General features: G+C 35.5%; 1 protein-coding gene across 1 annotated transcript in view; it reads left to right on the top strand.

The window, feature by feature from the left end:
* The window catches only part of STIM2 (stromal interaction molecule 2), a 150,359-nt gene that overhangs the window by 81,018 nt on the left and 49,351 nt on the right, over positions 1–19,990 (top strand). The window contains exon 3 of the mRNA XM_074349527.1: positions 13,146–13,260. Within this exon, the coding sequence (XP_074205628.1) occupies positions 13,146–13,260 (115 nt within the window). The remainder of the gene's footprint in view (positions 1–13,145; positions 13,261–19,990) is intronic.

The following is a 19,990-nucleotide window of genomic DNA, read 5'->3' as shown; positions in this document are numbered from 1 at the left end:
AGTGTTCCCCATAATAGCCATTGTAATTCTAGGTTGTCTTTAGTAAAATTTTGCCGTTTTTGTTCATATTTACAACTTCTGGGACCACAGTTCTTAGACATAAAATGAGCAGGTATGCCAGAAAGTGGCATGCTCAACTCTGTGGAACTTAAGGATCCCATTTCTTTAGCTAAGCATTGGATCATTGCCTCATGGAATCAAATTCAAACTTAAGGGGGATATGCTGTTGGGTTGGGGCTCATGTGGTGTTTTATGGTGTACCTCACTGCATGGAAATTTTCTTGAGGTTGGCAAGTGACCCAGTCAAACCAGTTCTGTGATGAACTTAAAAATTTAACACAAGAGTCTAGAGTTAGGTGTGACTGCTCTAACAGTCTTTAAGTACTTAACTCATGACCCCCAATTTCTTGGCTTTGGCTTTTGAGATTACCATTAGCATCAGCTTCATGTTCACATTAACAAGAGACCAGTGGTAACCTGGCGAAGAGAAGGCCTTGTAGGCACCACTGGCAGTTTACAGTGTATAATCTGGGGACTGAACCAAGGGCCTGGAGTTTGAGTTCCAGGTGGAACCAACCATCTGCTAGCTCAAGTTGACCTTCTCTAAACTGGAAGGCCTATCAGATTGGTAGCTCAGTGCAAAGAGAGCAGATCTAGAACTGAGAGGAGCTCACCCACAGCTCTTGGAAATAGTGAGAAAGAGAACTCAAAAGGGTTTGCAGGTACCAGTGCCTGTGTTTCTTGTTGTACCTGAAGCCATCAGAAATTTCCTTTGGATCCCACTGCTGCCACCAATACTATTAGAAAACAAAATTCAGTTGAGTAAATCTAAAAGATCTTACTGGCTTTATGCAGTGGTTCGTGAATCAGGCAGCATCCCGTCTAGCAGACAGAAAGGAGCTCTGAGGAACCGTACCAAGTGAGAGACTTTCATGGGCAGAAGGGAGCGGACACGGAAGTTACACCAGCAACAAACAGGTGGGTTGTGTTATGGCAAGGTCTCCTTCCTTTAGGGGATGACTGGGGTCTGTCAGGCAGATTATCTCACTAGTGCTGATCAGGTGATTCCTGATTTATTGGTTTAGGATTCTGTTCTTGGGAGAGACCATAACTATAATTAAGTCAGTCTTGGTTTGGTGCTGTGGGGCTTAGCATAAGTGACTTCATTTTGGCCCTGTTGTCTTGTTTTTATCACAGTTCAGGTTTTCCTATCTCTGCACTGGTTCCCTCAGCAGCTCCTGCTCTTAAGTCTCTTTTAGTAAACTGAGGCTCTCTGTAGTTGCGTGTCAACTCTCCAGGCTTAGGGGCCTGGGTTTGTTGTGTCTTCCTCTCTTTTATGGATCTAAGAGATGTTTATTTTTCAGTCTGTTCAGCTTTTTACTTGTTAGAATGGAGTGGTGACTCCCAAGACCCTTGCATGTAGAACCGGGAACCAGAAGTCTCTTACATAAGATTTTTGTCGTTCGGATTCTCCTTTCCTTTCTTTCACTTTCTAGGAGGCTTTATTCAGGTACATAGCTTTGATTATCTGTGTATATTCAGTTCTGACTTTTTTCCTGAATACCAGTTTCACATTTTGTCTGCTGGGATCTCCAACTTGGTGTCCTAAATTCTAAAAAAAATTCATAACAATCTCTTGTTTTCCTGTTTAGGAAGTCTCATGCTGAGCCAATTACTGCCTTCCTTACAAAACTATTTCCCCTGAAGTTTGTTATTTTTATTGGTGTTATCACTCTTACCTACAACTCAGGCTTAATGCTCCATACTCGTCTTTCTCTGCCTTCTTGTCTCCTCTGAATTGTTGTTTTATTATTATTATTATTTGGTTTTCCAACTTGTCTTGCCATCGCTCATCTTTTCCGCCTTTAAAGTAAATTCTGACCATTTGTACTTGATTAAAATATTTTAGAGTATGGTATTTTGCTATTCCCTGCCTCCTTTCAACTTGGACTGGGTCTTCATAGACCAGTAGTCTCAAACTTAAATGTGCATCAGAATCACCTGGAAGACTTGTTAAAACACAAATGGCCAAGCCCATCTTCAGAGTTTCTGATTCAGTAGGTCTGGGATTAGACCCAAGAATTTGCCTTTTTAAATATTCCCAAGGGATGTTGACGTTGTTGTCTAGTGACCATGCTTTGAGAATCACTGCTAAAGTCCACCAAGTATGGTCTAGATTTCTTAATTCGGCATTCACGATCTTCTGTAGTTAGTTCCTAATCTGCTCTTTTAGCCATTGCTATTTACTGCACAGCTTCTTTACACACTCTTTACTCTAGCCAAAGTGAACTACTGACAGGCAGCTGTTTGTACACATCCTGTGTTCTCATGAGGCATTTCACTCATAATTTCTCACAGTCTCTTCCTGTTCCATTTTGCATGTCAAATGATACCCATTTTTAAGATTAATTTTTAGATTTTGCTGAAATAGAACTTCATCTATATAAAGTCTTCCTTGTTTATTTTAAATTTTTTCTATTGTTCCTCTAAGCCAGAGTAACGTTGTACCATGTCTTTCCCTTATGGCATTTGTTGGTTTATAGTTTAGCCTGACCCTTATTTTCATTTTATTCTTTTCTTTCAGTCAACTTTTTGTATTTTATTTGTTTCACATTGGTTATCTGGCATATGTTTGGTAATTGAGAGAAGTTAAACTCTTTCTGTAGGCTATAACTAGGAGCCCTAACAGGCCACCATTCCCTGACTACCAATATAGGATTGTCTTATTCAAAGAAATGGATTACAGTTGCTACCCTGAGTCTCAGTGATGGAAGTATTTTAAACTCCTTTGCTCTTTTCTACCCTTAAAAAATCAATGAATGATAGAAAAAGACATTTAAAAATTACAATATATGGCAGGTTAATGGGATCTCAGAGGTTGGCTTTCTTAATGATCCTGAGGGTTGAGCAGTACATTTCAAGTAAATATGTCTTTTGTCACACAAACACACACACACACACACACACACACACACACACACACACAATGGAGTACTACTCAGTCATAAAAAGAATGAAAATTTTGCCATTTGCAACAACATGGATGGACTTGGGAACATTATGTTAAGTGAAGTAAGTTGGACAGAGAAGGATAAATACTATATGATATCATTTACATGTGAAATCTAAAAAATATAACAAACTAGTGAATATAAGAAAAAAGAAGCAGACTCACAGAGAACAAACTAGTGGTTTCCAGTGGAGAGAGGGAAGGGGGAAGGGGCAGTCCAGGGGTAGGGGATTAAGAAGTACAAACTATTATGTATAAAATAAGCTACAGGGATATATTGTACAACCCAGGGAATATAGCCAATATTTTATAATAACTGTAAATGGAGTAAAACCTTTAAAAATTGTGAATCACTGTATTGTACCCCTATAACTTATATAATAGAAATAGAACTATGTATATAATTAGGTTGAAACAAATTTTGGATGGCTTCATACCCCTTAGTCTCTGTTAAAACATAATAATATGCAGTTGGACAATTGACTTATAAAGTCAGTTTACCAGTATGATTTTGTGATTTCTTATATTTTTACAATAACTTCTATAGCTTGCTGGTCCCCATCAATTAGATCTGTTATCTAAAGTTTGTATATTTTAGGATGATTTTGGCTGCAAATAGTATAATACCTGAATTAAAGGAGTTTTAACAATTTTTAGGAGTTTAACTTTTGAAATTTGTGGTAAGTCTCAGATCAGATGGTTTCAAGGTTAGTTCAGAGGCTCAGTGATGTGCAGGGCTCTGTGTTAGCCTTTTTTCTTTTTGTTGGTTTTCTACTCATGTTTGGGAATGGCCACAAAACTCCGAGTATTATATATTCTCCCATGATAACATCAAGAGTAAGGAGATTGAGGGATGTTACTCTCCTTTTATCTCTGTCTCTCTTTCTCTGTTTTATCAGAGACCCCAACATATATTACCAGATGTAAATTAAATATATAATAGATATTTTATAAAATAAATATAGTTAATAAACTTGTATGAGAATTTTAATCTCAGTAAGACTGAGAATCCCTGACTTAATTCTGTGTTGTTCTTGGGAATTATCAAACAGTGCTTTGGTGAATCTAGGTAACACTTTCCTTAGGATAAAAGTTAAGAGAGAATATGAAAATGTATGTCAGAAGCTCTGATTAATTTGTAATTTTGTTTTTTAATATATTGGCCATATAAGGGAGCTAATTGGTATGAAAAATATGTGAGGTAATCATACTCAATGGAATAACTTTATTAAATGTCAGATAAAATGTGCTTTTTTATTAAAGATAAAAAAGATGAAGAAAAATTATTTTTAATTTTGCTATAGTAGTGTCATAATTTGTCTAACAATTCTCCTGTTGGCAGTTTGAGTAGTTTTAAATTTTTATTATTGGTACCAATATTGTAACGAAAGTTCTTGACCTTTTTATATAGTTCTGGGAGTGTTGCTGTATGATAAATTCTGAAAAGTGGAAATTCTGGGATAAAGACAACAAGCATTTAACATTTTAATTGACTTGCCAAAATTGCCCTCCAAAAAGGTTGTACTAATTTGTACTCTCACAGATGTATGAATGTGCCATTTCCCACACCTCCTGTACAGGCTGTTTTTTTTCCCCCAACAACTTTATTGGAGTATAATTGACCTACAATAAATTGCGTATACTTTTCCATGTGGTTACATTTCCAGCAATCTTTATTCCTTTATGAAGATTTCCATCTGATACCATTTTCCTTCTGTTTATAGGACTTTAAAAACATTTCTAATAGTATGGGACTTCTTGTGACAAACTCTTTTAGTGTTTGTATATGTGAAAAAGGTTTTATTTTGCCTTCATATTTGAAAGATACTTTTGCTAGGTAAGAATTGTAAGTTAACAGTTATTTCTTTTATACTTTGTGCTGTTGAAGTGTTCCCTGGGTTGTATGGTGTCTGATGAAAAGTGTTGTCCTCCTTGTCTTTGTCCCCCTTACTTAATGTGCCTTTTCCCTTCCTCAGAGTTGCTTTTAAGACACTCTATGTCTCTCATTTTAAGCTATTTGACTATGACTTAGATTGCTGTAGTTTCCTTTGTGTCTCTCGTCTTGAGGTTTATTGACCTTGTGGAATCTGTGGGTTATAGTTTTAATAAAATCTGGACAAATTTTGACCATCATTTCTTCAAATACATCTTTTGTCATTCCTTGGCTTCTCAGGGACTCCAGTTACACCTATGTTAGGCTGTCTAAAGTTTTCCCACAGCTCATTATCTAATTTCGATACTTTCTGATGCTTATTGTATTTAAGTTTGCTGATGTTTTAGTTTGCTGTATTTAGTCAGTCAGTAATCTCATTTGATATTTTTCATATATTTTATTGGAATTTTCATGTTTAGAATTTTGATTTGGGTCTTGCAAATTTTTTTTTAATCTTACATGTCTCCATTAACATGCTTCATATTTACCCTAACTTCTTTTTTCCCCATCTTAGTATTTATCCTAACTTCCTCATTTTTCCCTGCCTTAGTATTTACCCTAACTTCCTTTTTCCCCCATCACTATATTGCCTTTCCCTTCTTCCCTCTCCCCACTGGGAACCACTAGTTCATTCTCTGCATCTGTGGTCTGTTTCTTAAATACCTAGAATATAGCTGCAATAACTGTTTTACTATCTTTGTTCACTAATTCTCTCACATGTGCCATTTCTGGGTTGGTTTTGATTGACTTTTACTCTCATTTGGGGTTTTATTTTTCTGTATTTTAGCATGTTTGATAGTTTTCACTAGATGCCAGACATTGTTGATTTTACCTTGTTGGATCCTGAATATTTTGCATTCCTATAAATGTTCTTAAGCTTTGTGGACAGAGTTAAGTTACTTGGAAACAGTTTAATACCTTTGGCTGGTACTTACAAGCTTTTATAGGTAGGGCCAATGTAGAGTTTAGTCTAGGGTTAATATCCCCAGGGCTTAGGCAAAATCCTTTTTGGTATTCTACCTGGTGACCCACAAATTATGAGGTTTTCCACTTTGTCTTGGAACAAGCACCATTCCCTGCCCTGTGTAATTTTTAGGGATTTTCTTCAGTTCTTTTGCATGTCCTTTTTCCTTGGCTTGCTGTAGCTTCCTTGCATGCATGAGCTAATCAATAGTCAGCTAAAACCCAAGGCACCCCTCCTAGATGTCCAGGCTTCTCTCTCTGTGCAGCTCACGCTTCTCTGGTACTTAGTCCTAGACTCTCTAGCCTCCCTTGGTCTCCCCAGCCTTCCAGTTTCATCTCTTCAGCTTCAGAGAACTGCCAGTCTCTGCCTGGATTCTCTCTTCCTGCACCTTATTCTGGAAGTTCTCTCCAGGAACAAATTTAGGTCAGTCATAGGGCATGCTTTGTTTCTTGTCTTCCAGGGATCACTGTAGTTTGTTGCCTGATGTTCAGTGTCTTGAAAACTGTCGTTGTGCATTATTTTCTCTGTTTTTTTTAGTTGTTTTGAAGAAGGATGGTAAATCTGGTCTCTGTAATTTAATTTTGGCAGAAAGTATAAGTTCTGACTTACTAAATTTTAGCAAATAAAAAACAGGAGATTTTTTATTTGTTACATCTTGAATGCTTATCATTACTTAAAGAGAATTTCACATATTGTTAAATCTGAATGACTCACCTTATATATTATTGATGTTATGCTGATTGGATATTAGTTTATGTCATCTTATGAGTATTGATCACACAATTCATGTGCAAGAAAGACATTTAAGTAAGTCTTTGGGTATTTAAAGCTCTGGTATTTGAGACCAAATTCTAATGGTAGATTTTGGCCAGAGACTAAGGTCGAAACTTGACTTTGGTATCTTTAGTTGCCATGGTACCTACCTGTTTTAACTCCAATAAAAGCAACAAATTTTTACCATATATTTGTAAAGCTATGCTCCCTTCTTCATCTTCATAGCTTTATGAGGTAGTTTTTACCTCACAAATGAGAACACAGGAGATAAGTCATTTGACTCTTATTTTGGTGTTCTTTATAATAACAGTACAGTACTTTTTTTTTTTTAATTAGTGGACAGACTGATGTTGAATCATGGGTAATTTTGTTAGAGATTTTTGGATTATAATCAATAATAATCTTTAAGAGTAATCATGATATAGATCATGCATTGGTTTCTGTAAAACAAATGGCAGGCAAACTTCATTTCATAAAAACACTGTGTTTTACAAGTTTCTTTGTAAATTAGTTGTTTGACTCTGTCATTTGTCATCTCTATCAACTGATCAGTCAATGCACTAGTGTCATAAATAATGGCTAAATTCTACAGTTGTTTTTAAAAAGGCCATGGTCTGTCTTAAATGGTGTTGACAGTAATTGTGAAGCCAGTTGACTCTTGAGCTTTTCTGAGAACAGAATTGAAAGGAGGTCATCGGTGGATTTATTGTAGGTAAACTGGGGATTGACTGATGGGTTTTGATGTTGGAAGCTCAGGGAATGGGATTAAGGGCTGAAATGGTACTATAGCAACACTGCAGGGAGTTACAGTGCTCACTGCGGAGTGCTGCAGTGCTCACAGGAGGTGAGCAGAAGTGTAAAGTTATGCTTGTGTTAAAGTGTAGAAACTAAACAGATTAGCTTGAAATTTTCATTAGCGTAGAATTTACATGTTTGAATTTAGGATCAGAGGAAATTTTTTTAAGGTAAAGGTAAAAATAATTTACCTTTTCCCCCCATTCTTTCATGAAAACACATTCCAATTTGCCTGTGTTTTTGTGTCAGTGTCATCACCACCTTAGATGAAAAGATGAAAGTTACTAAAGCAAGGAATGTCAGTACCAGCCTCTAACTAACACTGGTTACGGCATCTCGTGTGCTGGGTTCCAGTCAAGTTTGATAATTGCTGCTCTCTGTAGATTTGATTCTTAGATCAGTGATTATCAGCTGATGTTTTGTAGTATCTCAGACTGTGTTCAGTTACTTTAAGAAATGGTATACAGTGTGCAAATCAAGGCAAAAATCAAAAAAAAATAAATGATTTACATGGAATAGCTGACATTGAGTGTTTACTGTATACCCAAGCACCATTCTTTACACTTCATATGAAATAAATTAATTTTTGCAACCCTTTGACTTATGACTTTTATTACTATTTTGCTCATGAGAAAACAGAAGCATAGAGCATAAAGTAACTTAAGGTCATACAACAAATAATAGATTTGGGATATCTGTGTGGTCTGTGAGTCCTTGCTCACAACCATTGTGCTGTTTACTTTAACAATTTTGGGATGAAGAGAGAAACATGGGCAGCTCATGCTTAATTAGCATGTTATCACTTCTGAGAGTTTGGGAATCAATGCATTTTTATAGAACATCTAGATTAGGATGGTGGTGAAGAACATAAACTTTGGAATTCTTCAAAATTTACTTCCAGTATTAGGTCTCCTGAATAGCTGTACAAAGTAGAATAAATTGCTAACCCTCTCCTGGCCTTAGCTTTTTCATCTTTAAAAGTGAGAATAATGGTAGTTACCTTTCTTGTTATGCATTATTTCCCCTGAGACATTATACTAACCTATTTTAGTAGTATTTTCAAGACAGGAAGACCCTGCAGGTTTTTTCAAGGAGCTCATCTGCTTTAACCAGCTCACATGTCAGACCTTGGACACTGTTGTTTTGATGACAGGTGTCCCTTGGGAAAGTTCCTGCTTATGTTGTCAGTGAAAAGGCTGTGGTTTTCCTCTCCATCTCTGTTGTGTATTTTGTTTCAGAATATCTGAAATGGTACTTTAAGAGTATTGGTCAATCTTATCTTTATAAATGTCTGATATTCCCCAAAATGTGTATTAAACCAATCAAAATAGTCAGGGTGAAACTCACTTGTTTAGGCTTTACACTTTAACAGAAATCACATTGATATATAAAAATCACTCAAAATACTCTTATTGTCTCATACTTCTATGCACTATGAATGCATTTTAATTTAATCTTCATAACCATGTGTAGTAGACAATTTTATTTTCCTCACTGTACAGAGGAGAAAATATGAGGCAAAAGAGAACATAAGTAATGGAGTCAGATTTTGAATATAGTCTGTCAGATTCCAGAGTCCGAGTGCTTAACTGTGATGATAAATCACCTCTCCTGGGTTTTGAAGTCTTAAAATTACGTATTTAAATTTAAAAAGGGAAACACAGGTTTATCATTGTTATATCATGGAAATCAGGGCAAGGTTTGTGTAGCCCAGGCCTTCTGAGGAACTGAAACTGGGAATTTGTGAAGAACCAAGGCTGTTCTGTGCTGTTTCTTTCTATCTCTGTGCTCACGTCTGTCTCTTTCATATTTTCTCTCTCTGCTTATTGGCTTCCTCCCTTCCCCTCACCACCTGGCCCATCTTGACTGCTCATAAAATGGTACCTTCAACGGAGTGTCATTATCACTCAAAAAATCCAGAACCGTGGCCAAGTGACCTAATGTTTCATGGTCTGATTTGTAGTTTCTTGTGAGATAGAATCCTTTCATCCTGGTCAGGCTCTGGATTGTTTCCTTCTGTGTCAAGTGTCTGCCCTTTGATCACATAGCCATAGCAGTGAGTGATAGGTCAAAGGAGGGGTGACTGGCATTCAGAGATCCACACTAATGTTGGTAGGAGTTCTCAGGGAAGGAGGTAGAGGCTGAATATAGAGTCTCAAAATATTTCTATACTAGTATGTATCAGATTTTATTAAAGCAGTATCAAAAAATAACTGCACAAATACAAGATACAAATATAAATACAAATGCAATAAACCTAAAACATAAGCAGTAAAAATAAATACAAGAAATAACAGCACAAATATAAAACACAAGTATAAAATGCAAATGTTACAGGTGCAAGGAACTGAAATCAGCTTATCATTTAAAAGGTAACTGCCTTCAAGTTTATTAAAGTCAAGGAAAGACTGATGGAACTATTCTAAATTTAAGGAGACTAAAGGGACATGTGGACTAAATATAACACATGGTCCTAGATTGAATCCTTTTGCTACAAAGAATATCATTGAGGCAACTGGAGAAATTATATGTGTTCTGTGGATTAGACAGTATGGAGTAGAGAGTATCAGTGTTAATTTCCTAATTTTTGTGGTCATGCCATGACTATATAGTATAACATTATGTTTATAGGAAAACATGATGAATTATTCAGTGGTAATGAGACAACATGCTTATAATTTATTCTCAAATGATTCAGAGGGTGAGGGGGAGCTTTTTGTTGTTATGCAACTTTTGAGAGTATTTCAAAATAAAAAGTAACTTTCTGAAACTGAATATGTAGTTTCTATAATGTACCAGAAGATCTGAGTGAATGTTTTTGAAAAGATAATTCAGTAGTCATGTATTATTGAGCACTCCTTTATTTGTGTCATCAATTCAGGCTTTCTACAGTAGGTTTGCAGAATAGGATATGTTTCCCAAAGAACTCTACATTATTTGCTGTACATTATTTGAAGACTTACTTCATTGGATTTCAGAATCTATTTTCAGATCTCTTAATTCATGGATTTCAGTGAATAAGAAGTATTTGTCATTTGCTCATGAGTTTTCAGTTACAGGTGATTCTTTTAAGAATTTCTCTACTAGCCTGCCTTATTTCTAAAATTTGCAATTTTCTGTAAAGTTTTAGAAAAGTTTGAGCAGTCACAGTGTTCTGCACTTCTGTAGTATATTGGGAAGAGGGTTTAATGGACACTGATGGTTTTTAGTGTATTTGGTTTAGTTAAATATTTTCCAACATTTCAATATAAAGTGATTCTAATTGTAGTGTTTTCTAATTATATTTTGTGATCAGATGTTGAAGATAGATGAGATATAAAATATACTTTTATGTTTTATGAATATATTTTTGTGTTATCTTGGGACTTGTGTTTTAAAACAGAAGTAAGTATATATTAATGTTTAAATGATAATTCCAGGGAAAATATAATTTGGTGTATTTATTGTTTTCACCCAACTTTCTTAGGAGCCAGACAGTCCTTTTACATAAGCAAGTACACTATAGATATCTTTATAAGCTTTTTTAAAATTTCCTTTTTTGATATCTTAATTATTTTATTTTGTTAATCACGTATTTTGGTAGATATTTATACACTTCTTCTGGGCTCTCAAAAAAAAATAGTTCAGTAGCTAGGATGTGACATCAGTTTATATATGATAATTAGCTTTATTTTCTGAAATATTTGATCCTAAAACCACAGAACTCTACTTCTGGATTCTTTGTGTTCATGTGGTGAAAAGAATTTCCTAGGACATTGTTTTTTTAAATGTATCACATAAATGAAACAGTTTCCATTTGTTCCAACTGACTGGACCATTTCCAAGACAGGCTTCCTCTCCGCTCTCTCAGTCATCATGTTTTTCAATCTAGAATTTCTCTCTAGCTCTTGGATCTATTCCAAAATAGGGGCAGTTTCTGAGCATCTCAGTGGCAATGATTTTTTCCAGGTATATCTACAGGATTCTGAAAAGATTGGTCAGGAAGAGGAAGAGGGATGGGCAGAAATAGGGAAATAGACATAGGAGGAGTGGAGGCAGTGAGGCAGGCCCCTTTAAAGATAACTTTAAAAGGAGGCATTTAGAAAAAAAGAGTAAGACACTGTTTAAAACAGCAGAAAATGTAAGTGCTAGAGTAGACCTTCTAGATGAATGCTTTTCAAATTACCTGTGAGGGGCCAGGTTTTTCATTTTCAGTTCATTATGAATAGGACCTACATGGTAAGTACATTTGCCACTTACTTGAGTCAAATTCTTTGAAAACATTGTCTAATTGCTATAAAAGTTTCTAAATTCTGAAATTCCTCCACTTGTCTGTATGCTGTACACTGGTGTCAGTTTGCTGACTGACAGTAGGCTGCAGACCACATGCTGAGTGGTGGTGTTTTCCCTAAAACCTTGTTTCTTCATTTTGCACCCAAGGTTATTTAGCTAAGAAAAGTGAAATGATTTTCTCTATTTTAATACAACTATAAAATTTTTCTTTTTTTAGTTTCAGTAGAGGATAACTCTACTCAAAAGCAACATTTGGTCTTTTGTCTGATGATAATATTCATTGTGTGTATATAAAAGTCAGAAAAATACGCCTTTAGGGTTTGGGGCTATATAAGATTCTCACTTTCTGCATTACGGATTTCTGAAATAATCTTGTGTGTGATCTTATACTTTTGGAATCAGAAAAAAATCAATAAAGATGCGAAGCAAAACAAGAAACATCAGAAATACTGAGACAGAAAAAGCGTAATAATAAAAAAAACAGTATTAGTTTCATAAAATTAAAGTAATGGGTTAATATGGGGAAAGCATCAAAAGATAAGGCCTAAAAGATTGTCAGGGATGGGGTTGGGAAATGGTATGTAATTCATAAAAAGAAGTTTGCATTTTATTTGGTAGACAATGGGGAGCAATTGAGGAATTTTATATAATGAAGTAATACAGAGTAGGTTGGTTTGTAGCAAGAAAATTTTAGTGTTTTCTCTCTCTATATATTTTAAAGTAAGATTAAGAGGATCTACTTCAGTTTTGTAAAATACTTTAGTTTTAAACACTGTAATTGAGCTGTAAATAATGACTTAAAAGATAGGAGAACATAGAAATAATGATGCAGAAATTGAGATTAGCATTTATTGTGTTCTGAAATACCCTGTCACTAAAAATTTAGTAAAAATGTATAATATTGAGGTAGTATATGATGCTGTTGAGCATAACTGTACTGCTTGGGTTGGAAACTCATCTCTGATGTTCATTGTTTTTTCAACTTTGGACAAATTCCTTAACTTCTTTGGATCTTGGTTTTCTCATCTATAAAACGGTGATACATAATACTTTCCTTATAGAACTGTCATGAAGTTAAATGACTTCTCTCCCAGTGTGTGTGTGTGTATGTGTGTGTGTATAGATAGGACATATTTATCATATAATGTAGAATAGTACCTGATAAATAATGAACATTAAACAGGTACTTTTACTGCTGTTGTTGCTGTGGTTAGAAGGCATCGCATTAAGCAAATTTCATAAACTTGTAAGAATAACGTGAGTATAAAATACCAACAATGTACCAGTTATTATCTGAAAATCACCAACCACTGGATTTCAAATTTTATTTCTTTCTGTTTTATAAAGAAGAAAATAGTGAATTTAAGTATACTTAACTTAGTGTGCTCTCTTTATAGTTTATCAGAGAAGATATGAAGTACAAAGATGCTACTAATAAACACAGCCATCTGCACAGAGAAGATAAGCATATAACTGTTGAGGATTTATGGAAACGATGGAAAACATCAGAAGGTAAGACTGTTTTAGTGATCTGGATCCTTCAGCTGCTTTTCTGCCTGCTTAACTGTTGTTAACTCACTAATTGCAAAAAACCAAAAAATCAAATAACATTTCTCTGAGGATATTTATATTTTAGTAAATAATTGTTCCATTTTTGATTTTGAAATATGGTTTTCATTTTTCTTAGGATTTATTGAGGGTCAGCCTGTCAGATAATTTAATACCTTATACTAGAATAAATAAGATAATGCATGTCTTAGAGCTTAAAGTTGTAGAGCATTGTTTCATCTGTTAAATGGCATTATTGTAAAAGATTTATCAAATAAACATATGGATCCCAAAGTTTTCTTTTCACTTAAGGAAAACAGTTCCTAAAGTCTTTAGAAGGCACAGAAGTTTTAAGCCTTTCCTTAAGTAAACCCTTTATGAAGTTTTCTAATAGCGCATGATAGAGTTGTGTAATTTACATTTTATCCCTTTTTCAACTTGTAAGTCCTCAAGCTGTCTTATGCATAGCAGTTGTTTAGGGCCGGAAAAATGTATGACCTAAAACCTTAACTTGATCCCTAATACTAGAAAACTGCTTAAAAAAAAAAGTCTGTTAAGCTTTTTTTTTTTTTGTAACAGAGTCAACCAAGATGTCTTTTTCTAATGTTTCTAATCTTTTATCAAAGTCAAGCAATTATGTTGTAGCATGTATTTTTTCAAATTTTAATATTTTTTAGGGGGGGTAGGTAATTAGTTTTGTTTATTTATTTATTTTTAGTGGAGGTAGTGGGGATTGAACCCAGGACCTCATGCATGCTAAGCACGTGCTCTACCACTGAGCTATACCCTCCCCCTGTAGCATATATTTTACTCTGCAAATTTGAGTAATGAAATGAGATTAAAAAGAAGCTGGGGGTAGATTACCAAGTAAGAGTATGAAGAAATAATAATGTTTACTAGACTGTCAGTGGTAACATTTGGGAAACTATTCCATTAATGTTCAGTATTTTTATTAATGTAGAAGGTTTATAGCTTGTTTACATTTTTGTTTTCACTTTTTAAAAGAGGCATCTGATGAAATACTCCGAGAAGAAGAAAAAGAAAGAAGGAAAAAATACCGCTGACTTCAATGAAAGATACATAAACTTAAAAAATATCTGTCTTTTCATTTCCCTTCCCCATACCATTTTAGTGTAATATGAACGTGGGTAGGAATAGGAATAAATGAGTATAAATTTCATGCAGGAAAGTGCTAGAATGGTTGAAAACTCAGTAAGACAGTCTGCTTATATGAGAACTCAGCACTGTGTAGGTATTAGTAAAGGACTGAGAAACCCATCATGGAGTCTGTTGCTACTAGTGTATTTTAAATTCGGGGTTTGTGGTAAGTTGAATGGCGCCCACTTAACTATGTTTGAATGGAGAAGAAAAGATTTGACCACTTCTCACTACCTGTTGTGCCACCACCCTGCTTCAGCCCCCATCTCTTTCCTGGATAATTGCAGTGGCTGCCTAGGGATTTCCCTGTGTATACTTGTGTTCTTCACTTAGCAGAGTAATCTACTTAAAATATAAATCAAATTTGCTCGTAGTCTGTATTGGCTCAGAGTAAAAGCCAGAATCTTTACAAAGATCTGTAAGGCTCTACATGATCTGCCCTCCACATACCCTCTTCTCTTCCTTTTCATGTCCTGTCCGTCCCTCTCACTGTGCTCTGTCCCAGCTGGACTCCTTACTATTCTGCAGCTGCAGGAATGCTGATGTCCTCTTGGCTAACTCCCTTAACTCTTTTATTACCTCAGTGCTTTTTCTCTCCCTGAGGCCTGCTCTGACAACTCCATTTAAAATTGCAGACCACACCCTCCCCACCGCCTTTGTTTTTTGGCACTCTTGTTGATCTCTCTTCCTCAGCTTCACACTTTTTCCATGTCCTGTATCACATTCTAAGATACAATACATTTGACTTATTTGTTATGTTTATCTCCCTTCTCTCCAAGGCCCCCCGAGAATGTAAGTCTCAGAGAGTAGGGGTGGGGAAGAGTTTTTGTCTATTTTATGTATTATTCTGTCCCAAATTTGAGAGGATTCTGCCCTCAAATCCCATTTTGATTTCCCACCCTCATGTGTTTTGGGAATCTTTTGTGATTTATGAGAATGTTTGTTTGGTTTTAGCTTAGCCCCTTATATCTCTTTTCCCCTAGGCTTTCGCCTTAATTCCTGCCTCCTAAAATTTTACCATTGTGATGGTGAAAAGATTTCCCCCTAAGTCTTTAAAGAATTGGCCTCAGTTATCTGCTCTGTGCTTCTTTTTCTCCTAACCCCAGCCTCTCATACAACCTTCTTAGGTGATCAGGGCTTGGGAGGAGTAGTCTTAGGGCATCCCGCTGAAACAGCAGCAAGAGAAGGAAGCGCTGGGTGAAATAAACTGCTACCAGAAGCTTTACAGTAACCTAATTGATTTTCCTAGTATCATTTCTCTCAATTGATTTTACCGTGTCACACACTTTATTTGTTAAAGGGCTCATGTAAAGGCAGGGCATTATTGCTGGACCAGTGGTTCTAAAGTCATAGCCTGGAGGTGTCTCAGGGACAAGTCATGATAAATGTGTAGTTCTGGTTTCATCTGGTGTATTTTATTTCTGTTTAAGATTTCTCCTGGGAAAGAGAAATTCTTCTGAAAAGGTTTGGAAACTGCTTGTAGAGAGATTAAAATGCAACAATATGTCATTTAAATATTTAATTTAAATTTAAAATTCAGTTGAATATGATTACAGATACATGCACAGGCACACACACATATGTTTGTACACACAAACATGCAGTCATACTTTGCCCATCATTGTTGTCTCCATTGCCTAGAGCAGTGCCTTACTTACTTTGATACTCAGTAAATATTTGTTGAATGAATGTACAATGCCTGATGAGCATTGGATACTCAGTAATTCAGTTCATCAAATAGTTTGAGTACAAGCATTTCTGCTGTAATGAAGTATATGCATTCCTGAAAAACTTGCACTTTGTAAAATTATGAACTTAAAAATTAGAGTGTATGGAAGAAATTGGGTTGAAGCAGACTACTCAAAACCTATGCAGGTTTGTAATCAGAACACTAACAATATTAATAAAAATACTAGCACAGGTACAAAAAGATGTGTTAAATTCCTAATCAGTAAATACTACAGTATATTATAGAACTTTACCTTAAAAAAGTAAGTAAATATGACCTACTAGAAGGAGATACTGAGGTTGCTAAATTTAAGAAGGGCAACATGCACAAAAATAAGAGCTGAGCAACAAGCATTTCTAAGACAGAGGCTGTGGCCAGATTGAACTAAGAGGAGGAAGGAATGGTGAGCAGACATATCGTGTTCATAGGTTTGCTGTCTTGGTGGTCTTTATACTTTGTATTCATTTACTGTTACTTGGTGATGTAGAATGATAACACCTGAGGAAAAGTCACTGGTGAACTGATGTGACTTTTATATTAACATGATCCCTTTTTACCAGTTGCAGGTAAGCTAATTCATGCTTATCTATTATGAACTAAGCAGGCATTAGATCCTAAGTATTAAAGATGAGCTAAATGCATCTCTGGGCTATAAGGAGTGAGTAGCTGAGTGGGAAGAACAAAGTAAACAAATACTTGCAACATACGTGATGTGTACAGTAATAGAAGTAAGTGTCAGATATGGAGATAGCCCACTGGAAGGACTAAAGAACTCTCTGGTAGGATAGTACCCAGAAGGTAGTGTTTGCCATAGGCTGTTAGGGTCGACCAGGAGTTCTGGAAGGGAATAAGGAGCTAGACCATAAATGGTAACCCCCTTATAGCTCCTTCATCAGTTACCTGAAAATGTGCTGGAAGTGGAGGTAGCACACTACAGGAAGTGTGTGGGCTTTCAAGCTGTGCAAATTTAAATCCTGGCCCTTCTGTTTGTGAAGATTAAGACGTTTGGCACATTTAAAAATTCGCTTATAGGATGCAATTCTTGTGTGATATAAATGAGTAATGTAATGAAACTGCCTGGCATAATTCCTGGCCATACCAGGTAGGCACTTATTAAGTGTTGACTTACTTATCTTGTAAAGATGCTGAATGAACTAAAATGTTCAGCTCTAAAGTTTTTAAGGTTTTTGATTCAGTCTTATAATATTCATCAATAAAATGGACAGGTATATTTGGCTGAATACTCATGATTGTAGTGTGCAATTCTCTGGAGAGTGAAATGTACCTGAGATCTTTATGGAATGTTGTCATTGGGGGGAGAGTAAAATTATGTTCCTCAGAAATTGATCTTGATCTCATACAGAAAAACTTCAAAATGACCTGAATGTACTTTTGTGTGTGTGTGTGTTTGTGAGAATTCTTGGTTAGTTTGTATATGGCAACAGTCCAATGCAAATGAAAGCCATTTTAAAAACTAGTATTAGATTTCAGACAGATTTCTATTAACTGGATCAGTTGTAAAAATTATTGAATGCAGCAAAGGAAAATATAGATAGAAAATTATTGGTTATGTATAAGATTTAGGGACCACAGTAGATAAAAAACTGATTAAGTAATGTACTGTTTTTAAAAATGATAACTCATTGAGTTAAATAGTTATTATAACATGTGACAGCTATGAGGTAATCTTTCCATCCTGTTCAGCACGGGTCTTATCTTACCTAAGGTCACTGTGTAATTTTGGGCTTTACAAATTGAACAGACATTTGGAAAATTTGCAGGGGGTTTATTATTGGTTTTTGTTGTTGTTAGAAATTTAAAGGAACTGAAATTGCCTGAGAGAATGAAAAATGCAGGCATTTAATACTGGTTGTTTTCAAGTGTATATAAAGCCTAGCTCTAGAGAAATGACCAAAGTGTTTTCTTTCTGTTTAGGAAAGCAAAAATGTAAATGGTACATAGAAGGAAATATAAAGGAAAAGAATTCCTGACCTATGGGTGTTAAGTTTCTAAAAGTAAGGAGGATTATGACTGTTTCCTTTATATAGATCCTTAATATTGATACAGATTTTCTTCAGAGTGTGAAAGTTTAAGTTGAACTCTAATCTTAATGAAATCTACCAGCTTTTTTAGGTCTATGCTATTGGTTCCAATGAGACTGGAATGTAAAAAAATGTAAAAGGATCAGTGCAGATAGTTTGGGATTATCAGAAGAGTAACTCAAAATATAGACCTTGTAGATGATAAAGTAGTATTATCTTTGTGGCATCCATGAACACAATGTTTGTTTGTATGTTTACAGTATGCATGGCAGTCACTATAGTGGAGTACTAAGTATAAGATAAGGCCTTTCTCCTCCAGGAGCTTACAGTACTGTTACCTGTGCAGAGATGAACTGTTAAATAACAATACTGGAAGGGTCGATTAAATGCTAGGTAAGTGGTTCTATTATGGGAGTTTAAAGGAATGAATAGATTTATTATGGGGAAGTCTTCATTCTTGCTGATGACTCTTCTGCAGAATTTTGAAAGAGAGAAAATTTTCCTACAGAGAAGTGAGAAAGAAGAGATATATAGGTTAGCACATTAAAATGAATAAATGGATAGGTGTAAGTCCAGACTTTAGTCCTAAATCCCTCAAAAGAACACAATTTACAAGTCGGAAATACGATTTTTTAGTGTATGAGTTAAGAATACATCACTGATTTAGTATGTCTTTTGGTATTAACGTGCAGTGCTTAACCTTTCTGTGTCTTAGTTCTGTCATCTGTTAAATGCTGGTAAAGGTTGTCTACCACATCAGATTGTTAAGGATGAAATGAATTTATACATGTAAGGTACTTAGAGCAGTGCCCACCACATAGCAAGTGCTCAATGATTAGCCCTTGTACTAGTGTTCTTGTCAGATAAATGTGAACATGGCTCGTGGGGGACGTTGGAGATTGATACTGCTGGAAGAGGCATCTGGGTTGGGGAATAGTAGAAATGGGGCTAGTCAGAGAGGGAGACCAGACTAGTGAGCCTTGCTGATTAAATCTGATGAGCTGCTTTAAGAGTGACAAGTAAGATTCTACTGATAATACCGAGTGTAGTGGTTGCCTGGAGCAGCACTTTATTGAGGATTCTTGATCTGTGTCTGGTCTCAGTAGCAAAGAAGGATATTATTATAGAAATGATTGGTTGGCAGTATTTACTGTGTGTGTGGGAAGTTATGTAGCGTATTTTAACATTTTTATCATCATTGTACTAAATGTTAGCTGTTATAGCGTCTTGTTTTAGAAAACCTTCTATAGGAGAGTTATAGGATAATGAATTCACTATAGGCCTGAAAACTAGCTTTGAATTTAATATAATGTGGACTTGAGTGGGAAGAATGAAAATACACAGGTACTGAAGATACACAGATGAAGGATATGTTTCTGTCCTCCACCTGTCTACAGTCTGTTATTTGAAGAAAGGTCTGTTGACAGGTAATTAAAGGCTGCGATCCTGTCTGTAGTTGAGATAGGTAGTAGGCACTGTGGGATTATAGAAAAAGAAATACGTCATTTTGCAGAAGTCAGGTAAGGCAAGAGGAGTTAGTTGCACTTAAAGGGACATTTACCTTTCATCTCTTGTCACCCCTTAACTGGGAAGCACTCTGCTAGATTAATAGCTTTCAGGATATTTATAATTAGTATAGCACATTTAAAAAACTGAAGGCTCTTAATGTGCTTCAAATGCTTATGCTGTTTTACTAACTCAGGTTTTTAACACTTTTGACTTTTATATAATACTTCTAGTTCTAGGAGAAATTGTTAGCCGTCTA

The sequence above is a fragment of the Camelus bactrianus genome, chromosome 2 (assembly GCF_048773025.1).
Source record: "Camelus bactrianus isolate YW-2024 breed Bactrian camel chromosome 2, ASM4877302v1, whole genome shotgun sequence".
In the NCBI taxonomy this organism is placed as follows: Eukaryota; Metazoa; Chordata; class Mammalia; order Artiodactyla; family Camelidae; genus Camelus; species Camelus bactrianus.
The sequence above is the reverse complement of the archived record's forward strand: the minus strand, read 5'-3'. Positions and strand labels throughout refer to the sequence as shown.